At 36.7% G+C, this 13,527-nt stretch overlaps 1 protein-coding gene across 1 annotated transcript in view; it reads right to left on the bottom strand.

The window, feature by feature from the left end:
* The window catches only part of lrp1bb (low density lipoprotein receptor-related protein 1Bb), a 414,599-nt gene that overhangs the window by 209,526 nt on the left and 191,546 nt on the right, over positions 1 to 13,527 (bottom strand). Inside the window, exons 7-9 of the mRNA XM_073845088.1 lie at positions 11,654 to 11,876; positions 2,602 to 2,788; positions 1,331 to 1,474 (exon numbers count right to left, since the gene is read on the bottom strand). Of these exons, the coding sequence (XP_073701189.1) occupies positions 1,331 to 1,474; positions 2,602 to 2,788; positions 11,654 to 11,876 (554 nt within the window). The remainder of the gene's footprint in view (positions 1 to 1,330; positions 1,475 to 2,601; positions 2,789 to 11,653; positions 11,877 to 13,527) is intronic.

Raw genomic sequence — 13,527 nt, forward strand, 5'->3', positions numbered from 1 at the left:
AAAAAAACAGGATTTTTCTCTATATAGTTGACTATACAGTGGAATCCAACAGGCTGAAGTTCCAAACTGCAGTTTCAATGAAGGTTCAAAGGGCTGTACACAATCTTAGCCAAAGAACAAAGATCTTATGTAGCGAAACAATTAGTAATTTTGTAAACAAAAATAAAAAATGTATATACTTTTTAACCACAAATACTAATCTTACACTAGCTCGACTTTTACACATTACGTAATCACGTTGTGATAGACTTTTTCACCCTACCTTACCTTTTTGTATGGAAGCCTGTTTCTGCCACTGAATAACAAAATAAAAAAGGCAATTGTGACTTTTAATCTCTCAAAAATTACTTTTTTTCTCACAATTGTGAGTATACATCTTTTTCTCCGAATAGTAAGATATAAACTCAATTGTGAGTTATAAAGTCAGAATTGCGATAAATAAAGTCAGAAATGCGAGATATAAACTTGCAATTCTGACATTTTTTCTTGCAATTGCGAGTTTGATTTTCTCAGAATTGTGAGATATAAACTCCAGTTATAAAGTTCAGTATATAGGGAAAAAAGACTGATATGTTAACAGAATTACGAGTTTATATCTCACAATTCTGACAATTCTTTTTTTCTCACAATTACGAGATTATATCATGCAATTGTGACTTTATTTCTCAGAAACGTGAGATTCACAGTTCTGCAACTGGCATTTTTCTTGCAATTGCGAGTATATATATTGCAATACTAACTTTATTTCTCTGAATTGTGAAATATAAACTTGCAATACTGTGAAATAAAGTTTAAAATGTCAGAATTGTGAAATTGAAAAAAAAAAAGTCGCAATAACCTTTTTTTCATTTTTTATTCAGTAGCAGAAACAGGCTCCCATATTTTTTAACCAAAGTAAACAGATGAAGTAGAAACCACACATGACCTTTCCAACGCGATTACATAATGCATGAAGTCATAGACGTGCACCCCCATGTTAAAAGTATTCACTAATTAATCCAAGAGCTTTTTGACCCTGCACAGACAGCAATGCAACTACCATGTTCAAGGCCTAGAAAAGTAGTATAGACATTGCCAGAAAGCTCTCGGATTTCCTAAAAAATATTTTAATTTGTGTTCTAAAGATGAACGAAGGTCTTACAGGTTTGGAACGACATGAGGGTGACTAATTAATGACAGATTTTTTATTTTTCTGTGAATTATGCCTTTAAACTGACAGCTTCCCTTATTATGATCATCATTATATAAATAATAAAACAATTATTTCAGAACAACGCAATGGAACAGCTATAGTGCACAAAATAAAGGCTGTGAACTGTGGTGGACTGACTTTTGCAGGACAGCCCATCACTTCCCAGGCTGAATCCGGTACGACAGCGGCAGCTCCGGGATTTGTAGCTCCCGCTGAGAAGGCAGATGTGCGAGCATCCTCCTGGTTTACCATAAGGGTCAACTTCACACGCATGGCCCTTGACTAAAGAGAGGACACTGGTGTCATGTATGCAATTAGCATATTCTTATATACAGTGCCTTGCGAAATTATTCATACCCCTTCATTTTTTTCACATTTTGTTATGTTGCTGCCTTATGTTCAACTACTTTAAGTTTTTCCGACATCAATCTACACAATCTATTCCATAATGGCAAAGCAACAAATAGGTTTTTAACATTTGTGCAAATTTATTAAAAATAAAAAAACTGAAAAGATCCCGTTATACTCATACCCTTTTCTGGGACACTCGAAATTTAGCTCAGGAGCATTCATATTGCTTCTAGATGTTACTACAGTTTGAGTGGAGTTAAACTGTGGCAAATTCATTTGAATGAGTCTGATTTAAAAAGGCAGACACCTCTCAGAAAAGGTCTAACAGCTGAAAATGCGTATCAGAGCAAAAATCAAGTCCTGAGGTCAAGATAACTGCCTGTAGAGCTCAGTGACAGACTTGCGTTAAGGCAATGATCTAGGGAAGAGTTCAGACAAAAATCTGCTGCATTGAAGGTTCACAGAAGCATTATCCATAATGGAAGACGATTGGAACAACTAGGACTCTAGAAAATGTCTGCCAGTCCCCATCCAAGCTGACAGAGCTTGAGAGGTGTAAAGGAGAGGCAAAGAATGGCAGATAATTGCCAAATGCAGATGTGCAAAGCTTGTCACATCATACCCAAAAAGACTTGAGGCTGTAAAGGTGCTTCAACTATGTACTGAGTTAAGGGTATGAATACTTATGCAATGTACTTATTTCAGTGTTTTATTTTTAATACATTTGTAAAATTTGCAAATCTGGTTTTTGCTTTGTCATTATTATGGTGTATGGAGTGTAAATTGATGTGGGGGAAAAACTAATTTAAAGCAGTTTAACATAATGCTGCAACAAAACGTGACAAAAATGAAGCGGTATGAATACTTTTGCAAGGCACTGTACATATAGTTTATGTTACATATACTCTGAAAGAATGTATTATTGTATTCAAATATATAATACAAAACCTGAAACAAAGGCCAAATAATTATATGTATGATGCAGGTAGAAAAACAGATACCCAGACATGTTGTTCAATCTAAACAAGCAATTCAAACCAGCCTGACACATACTTTACCTTTCGGTTGGCTGAGCTTGTGGTAAACCCGTATTGTTTTTGCATTTCCTATGCTGGTTAGCATCTCCGGGTCTGTGACATTAAAGCGATTTATCCGTAAGATGTCTACCACTGCTCCACTGGAGGGTTCAGAGCGTGTTGCATACAAGTAGTCCTCAAAGACAGCTAATCCATGCAGGTGGGCCACCTAGAAAAAGAAGCATTGACTACTTCAGAACGCTCAGAAGCTACTTAGCTAGGTAAATATCACCTTGTAAGCTCAACAGAAAGCAGAACAGCATAGATACAATCCTTGGTATTTCCCTATGATTTAACATCAACATTCAACATCAAATTAGCCATTAGCTAAAGCTGTTATTAGACTTAATTTGAGCTGGCAACAACCCACAATCTAAATAAAGGGGTGCAGATTTGCAGACAGGCTGAAGGTAACTGAATCATATTGATATGAATTCAGGCAGTTCAGGAATTTGGGCAGGGTCATCCAGAGTGCACGTGTTTCTCTGGGGACACCTCGATTCCATGCAGTGATTCTAGCCTACATGCTATCTCTGCAAGCAACATGTGACAGGAGCATACTGAGAGCGCTGAACCCTGCCTACAAATAGACACACATTAAAATGTGCATTGTGTTTCACCTAAACCCATAGGGAGATAATTCATTCTCTCTTTCGCATACTGCAAGAGGTAAGAAATTGTGGCAAAATAGTGTGGCTCATAATGCTATTCTCGTTTAAATTTATAGTCAGATACTCAACCATTCCTCCAGGGCAAGAGTGAATATTTCAGCGTTTCCAAAAAGTATTTGGACACTTAATGCACAATTAAAATAACACTTTTTTGCCATTCTAGCAGCTACTTTTAATCAATTGGTCTTGAGATCAGTTTAAGTGGCTCTATGAAGTGAGTTCACACAGAGGTCCATCATATTAATCATGAACATTTCCTGAACATTTCATAATGATACGAAATGAAAGACAGTTTCCAACTCTGAACCTATTTTGGGTCGGTACAGTTTTTTAAAAAGAAGTATATTATGCTCATCAAGGCTACATTTGTTTGACCAAAAACATGATAATATTGTGAAATATTATTACAAATTAAAATAATTTATTTCGATTTGAATATATCCAATTTATTTTTGTGATGGCAAAACAGAATTTTCAGCAGCTATTACTGCAGTCTATTACATTTGTCAGAAATCATAATGAAATGATGAGTTTGGTTCTCAAGAAACATTTATTATTACTATCAATGTTGAAAACATATGTGCCATTTAATTTTCATACAGAAACCATGATGTGGGGTTTGCATTTACAGTTGAGGTCAAAAGTTTACATACACCTTGCAGAATCTGCTAAATGTTAATTAGTTAACTAATGTTAATTATTACCAAAATAAGGGGGATCATTCAAAATGCATGTTATTTTTGTTATTTAGCACTGACCTGAATTAGCTATTTCACAAAAAAAAATGTTTATACATAGTCCACAAGAGAAAATAATAGCTGGATTTATAAAAATGACCCTGTTCAAAAGTTTACATACACTTGATTCTTATTACTGTGTTGTTACCTGAATGATCCACAGCTGTTTTTTTTTTTTCAGTGATAGTTAATGAGTTCCTTGTTTGTCTTTAACCATTAAAACTGCCTGCCATTCTTCAGAAAAATCATTCAGGTCCCACAAATTCTTTGGTTTTTCAGCATTTTTGTATTTGAACCCTTTCCAACAATGACTGTATGATTTTGTAATCCATCTTTTAACACTGAGGACAACGAAGAGACGTATATGCAACTATAACATATTGTTAAAATGCTTACTGATGCTTCAAAAGGAAACATGATGCATTAAGAGCCAGGAGTGTAAACTTTTGAACAGAATTAAGATGTGTAAATTTTTCTTATTTTGCCTAAATATCATATTTTTTTTCATTTAGTGCTGTCCTTCAGTACTAAAGCAGTACCGAAGCTACAGAAGATACTTACATGTTTCCCAGAATACAAAATAAGTTAAATTTATTAGGGATGCACCGATCCATATCGGCCGATCACTTGCGTGTTTTGTCAGTAAAGCCGGTTCTGTAATCAGCGGTAAATGCCATCAGGTGCGTGATTTCACGTTGAGCATATAGTATATACGGCTCAACGTGAAATCACGCACCTGATGGCATTTACCGCTGATTACAGAACCGGCTTTACTGACAAAACGCGCAAGCATGATCGGCCGATTCGTAACGGTGCATCCCTAAAATTTATCCTGATCTTCAAATTCAAAAAGTTTTCACCCCCAGCTTTGTGTTTCCTTCTGAAGCATTAGTGAACGCTTGAACCTTCTGTAATAGTTGCATATGAGCCCCTTAGTTGTCCACAATGCGAAAAGATGGATCTCAAAATCATACAGTCATTGTTGGAAAGGTCATTGTTGTTCAAATACTCAAAAAAAAAAAAAAAAAATACTGAAAAACCAAAGAATTTGTGGGACGTGAAGGATTTTTTTCCCAAGAACACTGGGCAATTTAAGTGCTCAGGACAAACAAGTGACTCATGAACAACTAAAAAACAAAACACAAAAAACACAGCTGTGGATCATTCAGGTAACAACACAGTATTAAAAATGAAGTATGTAAACTTTTGAAAGGGGTCATTTTTATAAATTCAACTTTTATTTTCTCTTGTGGACTATATGTAAATGTCTTTTATGCAAAATATCTTATTCAGGACAGTAGTAAGTAAAAAATAACATGCATTTTGTATGAGCACACTAATTTTGGTAAAATAATTAACATTGTGCAGATTCTACAAGGTGCATGTAAACTTTTAACTTCAATTGTATTTAAAGTATATATCAATATAATGTGTCTTTGCCAAATAAAATCATTAATTTCTTTTCAAATCAATCAATCAATCTTCCTGACCCCAAATGTTGATAGTAGTGGAAGAGTATGTATAAAAGCCATACCATAAAACTGGTATGAAATTGCAATTAAAAATAAAATCTAAACTCAGAGGAGGACACAGGCTACATAATGGTAATTAAACTACATTTTTGTTCAACTTTTTCTTGAAAGTTTTTCATGCAACTTTTTGTTAGAGTTAAGCTTCTTTTAACATAAGCACTTGGTTTGATATTGTGTTATCTAAAGGAATTACATTCATGAATTTTTAAGTGCAGCTTAAGTGTCCAAACACTCTGGGCGCCACTGTATATCAAATTTAATGGTTTACACTGGAATGTACTGTATATTACTGAATACATTAGAGTGCAGTGAAGTGTAAGTGAACTAAGAACAAACCATGCGTTAAATAAAAAATAAAAGGTTCACCTGGAAGTGCGCCTAATTAGAAAGGGTGTCATCACATAAGGAAACCCGTTAGAAAAACAATGAAGTCAAAAAAAGTAGATACAGTTTCCAAGTCATTAATAGGCAGAACCTTACTTTAATTTGCGATGGAAATTAAATGTGTTAGCAACCTCTTACCAATGAGCTCACATTTAAGAGCGCTATTAAACCAAGCACACCTGCACCTGCCTCCATACAATCATCCGTTGTTCTATGTACATGGCCTTCTACACTTTCCAACAACGAGAAGATCTTTGGGTTGCTTAGCTGAGGTCTACTTTTGAATAATAATGATCCATAATTACAGTTCTCTTAAGTGCACTTCAGGTAAAATATTCAATTGGCGAATCTGTTTCTGTAGCCTGTGTGTTCATTTAGACTAATTAATGCAAGCTAGCTTCAGAAATTAAAACGCAGATGAAGCTACACAGATACAGTTGCTGCTGGGTATAAATGCCATAACCAATTAATACTTGAAATCAATCTGTGTACAACTGTGTTGGTTTCTTTCTTCCCCTATCAGGGATGATTAGAGTCTTGCATCAGACAAACAACCCTTTTCCTCCCTTCACATCACCACTGGTAAGTATGCATGTCGCAAGTAACTGTCTGTGTCTAATTTTTAGCTATCTAAACAACATATTTTTTGGAGTATTAAAGTATGGTAACACTAGCAAACTTTTGGCAAGATTTCACAAACAAAAAGGTCCATTATCTACTGTCAATAGTGTAGTGATGCAGCTCATACACAAATCACTTTCAAACCAAGCAGTTTTTTTTTCTTTAAATTCATGAGTAAAACCATAAGAAACTTTTTGCCCTCAACATGAAATGACTGGATTTTTGCACACAAAATTTCACACCACACAATTTCACACCTCACACCTTCTCCAAGCAATCTCTCCTACAATCCTACCAGCGCTCACACACATCATCAACACATCTCTTCTCACAGGCACTTTCCCCACTACATTTAAGCAGGCCCGGGTAACCCCACTGCTCAAAAAACCTACACTTAACACTTCACTCATAGACAACTATAGACCTGTCTCTCTCCTTCCGTTCATAGCAAAAACACTGGAACGAGCTGTCTTCAACCAGCTATCTTTATTTCTCTCACAGAACAACCTATTGGATGCTAACCAGTCAGGGTTCAAGAGTGGCCATTCAACTGAGACGGCACTACTGTCTGTCACTGAAGCCCTGCGGATTGCAAAAGCTGATTCCAAATCATCAGTACTCATCTTACTGGACCTTTCTGCAGCATTTGACACGGTAAATCACCAGATCCTTCTGTCTACCCTCTCATCGTTGGGCATCACAGGGACTTCACTTCGCTGGTTCAAATCCTATCTCTCTGGTAGGTCTTTCAGAGTGGCCTGGGGAGGGGAGGTTTCCAAAACTCATCAACTGGTCACTGGGGTTCCTCAGGGATCAGTTCTTGGACCCCTCCTCTTCTCCATATACACTACATCTCTGGGCCCCATCATACAGGCACATGGCTTCTCCTACCATTGCTATGCTGATGACACACAGCTCTATCTTTCTTTCAAACCAGATGATCCATCAGTAGCTGCAAGGATCTCTGGCTGCCTGGCGGATATCTCTGCATGGATGAAGGAACACCATCTTCAGCTCAATCTAGCTAAAACTGAGCTCCTTGTCTTTCCCGCCACTCCAACTTTACAACATGACTTCTCCATCCAGTTAGGTTCATCAACAATTACCCCATCGACTTCAGCCAGAAATCTTGGTGTAATCTTTGATGACCAATTGACTTTTAAAGAACATATAGCTAAAACTGCTCGATCCTGCAGGTTTGCGTTGCACAACATCAGAAAGATCAGGCCCTTCCTAACAGAGCATGCTGCACAACTCCTTGTCCAGGCCCTGGTCATTTCCAGGCTGGACTATTGCAATGCTCTTTTAGCTGGTCTTCCAGCATGTACAATCAGGCCTCTACAAATGATTCAGAATGCAGCAGCACGGCTCGTCTTCAATGAGCCCAAGAAGGCCCATGTCACACCTCTCTTCATATCCCTGCACTGGCTACCGGTTACAGCACGCATCAAATTCAAGACACTGATGCTGGCCTATAGGACAGCCACCGGCTCATCACCGGCCTACCTCCATTCACTACTACGCATCTACACTCCCTCCAGAAGTCTGAGATCCTCTAGCGAAAGACGCCTTATTGTACCACCACAGAGAGGCATGAAATCACTTTCCAAAACATTCTCCTTCAATGTCCCTGCCTGGTGGAATGATCTTCCCACCCCCATCCGAAACGCTGACTCCATTACTGTCTTCAAGCGACTGCTGAAAACCCATCTTTTTCGACACTATCTGACTATCTGAAAAAAAAAAAAAAAAAAAAAAAAAAAAAAAAAAAAAAAAAAATTCTCCTCTCTTTCCTGATCTTCCCTTTCTAGCCCGTACTCATCTGACAACGCCTGACATATGGTACTTTTGAGCACTTCCTATGTCGATCTCCCTCCTTAGGATGAATTATTTGTTGTATTCCCAATTGTAAGTCGCTTTGGATAAAAGCGTCTGCTAAATGAATAAATGTAAATGTAAATGTAAAAAATTTCGCCAAGCAACAGTAAATGTGACTGCACCATTAGGCTAGGATAACATTAAGAACTCTTTTTTTATGCTAATCTGTTGCTGAGCTACTACATTTTTTATTCTGCCCACATACTCTACCATTCAGAAGTCTGGGGTCAATATTAATTTTACTATTATTTAAAAAATAGCACCTTTTTATGCAAAAAAGCATTGAAATGATCAGATGTGACAGAAAAGACATTTATAATGTTATAAAATATTTCTATTTCAAATAATTGATTTTCTTTTGATCTTTTTTTTTTAATCAAAGATCCTGGAGTCTTGGAGAAAAAAAACTATTAAGAGACTGAAAATGAAAATTCTGTCATTAATTACTCACCCTCATGTCATTCCAAACCCGTAAGACCTATAATTTTAGGAAGCTACGAGAATACTTTATTCAACAATTTCTTCTCTTCCGTGTCAGTCTTCGACACACGTTCATGACAGTACCATGATGCATGCTTGGTACTCTCGTGAATGTGCACTGAAATTCTTAAATCAAGTTGTTATTTTTGTTTTCTTTGCACACAAAAAGCATTCTCATAGCTTCATAAAGGGTCTGAAAGCTCTCGGTTTTCATTAAAAATATCTTAAAGGGGTCATCGGATGCCCATTTTCCACAAGTTCATATGATTCTTTAGGGTCTTTAGGGAAAATCTATAATCTACTTTGGTTAAAAATTCTCAATAGTAGTGTAAAAAAAAACACCCTTTTACCTTGTCAAAATCAGCTCTGCAAAAACTCAACTCATTTTTTTGCATGAACCCTTTAAATGCAAATGACCTCTGCTCACCCCGCCCCTCTCTGATGTGGGATTATGAGCTGTAATGTTTACTGTAATGCCGCGTTTAGCCATGTTTAATGCGTTTATCTGCAAAACTTGGCAACAAGCACATTATTAAGAAAGGCCATTTGCAAAGATGCATAAAAAAACCCTTATACTCACTTCTGCTGTGGGTGAAGCTGCATCAGGAACGATTCACATGAACATAAATGCATGTGTAGATCGGGATCGGCACTTTCCTTTTAAAAACGAAAGTAACGTTATCCTCTGCGTCTTTAGCGGTTCAGGTGTCGGGAGTAAATGACTACTGCATTGTTCATTATTACATCCAACAACAGAATATGTCTGAGACATTTTTTGTCTTCCCCTGCACCTAAGTCGACACAATGGCGATCGAAGTTTCAGCTCGGTGACCTGATTTTAAAAAGGGATATTACTTTTAAAGATTAAAAAAATACCACTGGGTGGATTTTTATCATTGTAGGGTGGTTGTGTACACAAACTGCCAACACACATTAATGTTCAAGCAACAAGTTAGCTTTGCATCCGATGACCCCTATAAGTTGTGTTCTGAAGATGAACGAAGGTCTTACAGTTTCGGAATGACATGAGGGTGGGTAATTAATTATAGAATTTTCATTTTAAGGTGAACTATCCCTTTAATCAGTTCATTTTCACAAATGGACGGTAAATTTGACATTGTTCTCTCTTCAGACTGCATATATCAGTCTCTTAGGACTTGGGGGGCCTCAAGCAAATTCCAGGTATGGGGCCCCAACACAATAACTATGTGCTCTTTTACACCTACCCCTTATATTGTTTGTATAGTTTGTAGTTTATTTTTTCCCTTTACAACCAGTAATTAGTCAACCTGATGCTGTTCTAAAGCCATATTATAGGATTAGTTCACTTCCAGAACAAAAATTTACAAATAATGTACTCACCCCCTTGTCATCCAGGATGTTCATATCTTCAGTCGTAAAGAAATTATGTTTTTTTGAAGAAAACATTTTAGGATTTCTCTCCATATAATGGATATGTGTGGTGCCCCCAATGTTTAAACTTTCAAAATGCAGTTTAAACGCAGCTTCAGCTTCAAATGGCTCTAAACGATCCCAGCCGAAGAAGAAGGGTCTCATCTAGTGAAACGATTGATTATCTTCGAAACTAATTGACAAATTATGTACTTTTTAACCTCAAATGCTCGTCTTGTCTTGTATCTGCGATGTGCATCCGTAGTCTGTGTAATCCGGGTCAATACAGTTAGAGCTGTAACTCCCATCTCGTTTTCGTCTTCAACATCAAAATCGTCCTACATCCCTGTTTTCCTTTTTTTTTCAGGAAGTGAACTAATCCTTTAAGCTACCTTTTTTCAGATCACAAAATAAGTAAAAAAAATGCTTGCATTTCCATTTAATAAATTCTAAACTTTTTCAATCTTTTTACAAACATGAAATTATCCCATGCAACTCATTCCATATTCCAAGTGTTCTGAAGGCATACGGTAGGGTTTGCCGAGAAACAAATCGAAAACGTAATCTATTATTAAGTGAAAATCTCCAGTCATCGCATTTGTGCATTTTATACTAGTGTGCAGCAGGAAAAGCACACAAGAGAGTAATTTTGAAACATCAAGACAAGTAAAATTATGACGTGAAACACAATACTTTCTTTACTGGGGTGAATATCTCTGTTCTGAGACAGACAGTAATATACAGCGTCAAGTGCACGCAAAAAGAGCTTCCTCATATAATCACTAAAAGCTGTCACTTACTTTCACTTTCGATCGCACAACGTTTTGTTAATAAGCTCTCTACACTGCACAATGTATCTCTTATTTACATCGCATCTACACATTGTTAGAGAGGATTCCCGAGCTCACAGAACTCAGCAAACTCTGCATTTTGAGCGGTGAGTGGACTCTAACTTCAACACTTCTGGTCATTGCATTCAAGAAATTACCAGATATATCTGTGATTAGCTATATTGTTCAACGCTGAAATATGTTTCGGAGCCCTCTGATTCCCAGAGGCCCTGATTCCCATCTTACCACACTTATCTACCGCCCCTGCTGAAGACTTGAGTAAAGGCTCCTGAATATTCAGCTTTGCCATCACAGAAATAAATTTAATTTTAAAATATACTAGAAAAGAGTAATTAAGAATTTGAACACACTTTTATTTCTCAATATTACTGTGTACTCTTAATCAAATAAATGAAGCCTTGGTGAGTATAAGGAATCTTCTACTCCAAACTTTTGAACAGCAGTGATTGTAAAATGACAAATCACAATGTCAAAAAAATTGAACTCACTTGATATCCTTGGATGATAGTGTGTCTGTTTTTGCCATTGTAATCCACCATTTCAATGTAATCCAGATATGCGTCTGCCCAGTACACCAACTTTTTTACCAAATCCAATGCCACCGCAGTCGGCCGCTCAACCTTATAATCCACAAGTCGAGTTCTGTTGGTGCCATCCATGTTGCAGCGCTCCAGTTTGGCTTGATTCCCATAGTCAGTGAAGAAGAGCATCCTGCAAGAGATTGGAAAAGAAAATGCAGTTTTTATTAAAAACATAGTGAAGTCACCCAAAAATGAAACTACTATCCTTATTTAGTCATCTTCATGTCATTCCAAACCCAGTTTGAAACAACATGTGGTTGAGTAAATAATGACAGATACTTTCCTATTCCCTTAACAGTACATTACTGTGACACATAATACAAGATCTCATGAATATTATTTTTCCTTCACTGTCTCTTCCTGTGAGACTTTCTTTTTGTTTCCACCACTAAAACTTGCCAATTAAAGCAAGACCCTCATTAGTGACATGCATACATACATTTATCAAATGACAAAGTCTTCCTTTGAAGTATTTCAATTACAGTAGCCCCGCTCAAAAAAAGCTTCCTTTTTTACCCTTTGTGTATGCAAATTCATTATTAAGGTAGATGACCAAGTTACAAAGAGCTACAAAAAGTCTACCAGTGAATGCAAAGTGTGATAGACTGAATGTTCAAGCTCTAACAACATTAGATACCTAGTGGCTGATACTGCAAACACATAATTTAATTAGGAATCTAACAAGGAAAGAGTTCACACGCAGCCAGCGGTCCCCAAGTGCTTAATTGCTCCGGAGAAGCAAACATAAAACATAAAGGAAATTAAAAAACTTCACCGTGAGGAGCTTTTTATCATGGCAGATCCATCTCGTAGTCTGTTGTTATCCAGAATTCTTCGCAGCGCGGTATCAACCTTTTCTTGTAAGTCATTTCATTTGTCCCTTGGGGACTCAAGTCGCAGAACTCATTAAATGTTTCAAAGTCAGACTTTTAGCTGATTAGAATATTAGTAAAAGATGTAAAAAGCATGTCTCTCTAAGGCTTCTGCTTCTTGACCCCCTTCAGATCTTTTGTTTTCTGAATGCTAGAAATAATTGAACCTTGTATCAGTGATGCTTTTCCTGCCTGCCAACAATAAAAACTAATTGGTTTCTGTAACACGTACAAAGTTCCAGTACTCTGTGGTGTTTTGCTTGCTCTGTGTTCCTCAGCCAGATTTTCTTTCTTTTTTTTCCTTTTTTCTTCAATACAAAAAAATGATACTACATTGTTCCATAAAGAAAAGAACAATTCATGCTGGAAGGAAAAAAACACTAACTGCATTGTTCCGTTATGTTAAAAGCTATTCAAACAGGATTAAAAATCAGATAGACATACTCTCTCAGCCACATCCTTACACCGCCCACAGTCTGTTCATTGCCTGTCTAATGCATATTGTAGAAAAAACTGGAAAGCACATTTTCAATTTGGCAAGCTCAACTGTTTTTAACTTGACATACCATCTTAAAGATGCAACACTTAGCTGCCTAAAAGTAAGGAATAAATACATTACATAATATGAATACTAAAAAATTCAAATTCAAAAGTTTGGTGTTCTTTAAGACATTACTACTCTTATTCAGCAAGGATGCTTCAAAGGCATTTATAATGTTACAAAAGATGAAAGAAAAAGATGAAAAGATGTTTGCTGAGCATCAAATCAGCATATTAGAGTGATTTCTGAAGGATCATGTGACACTGAAGACTGAAAGGCAGCTGAAAATTTGGGATTAAATGGTCACATTTTCGGTTGGAGACCAATTCCAAACTAACAAATTAACTATTAACTACAACTTTTACCTC

This window comes from Garra rufa, chromosome 8, assembly GCF_049309525.1.
Source record: "Garra rufa chromosome 8, GarRuf1.0, whole genome shotgun sequence".
Lineage (NCBI taxonomy): Eukaryota > Metazoa > Chordata > Actinopteri > Cypriniformes > Cyprinidae > Garra > Garra rufa.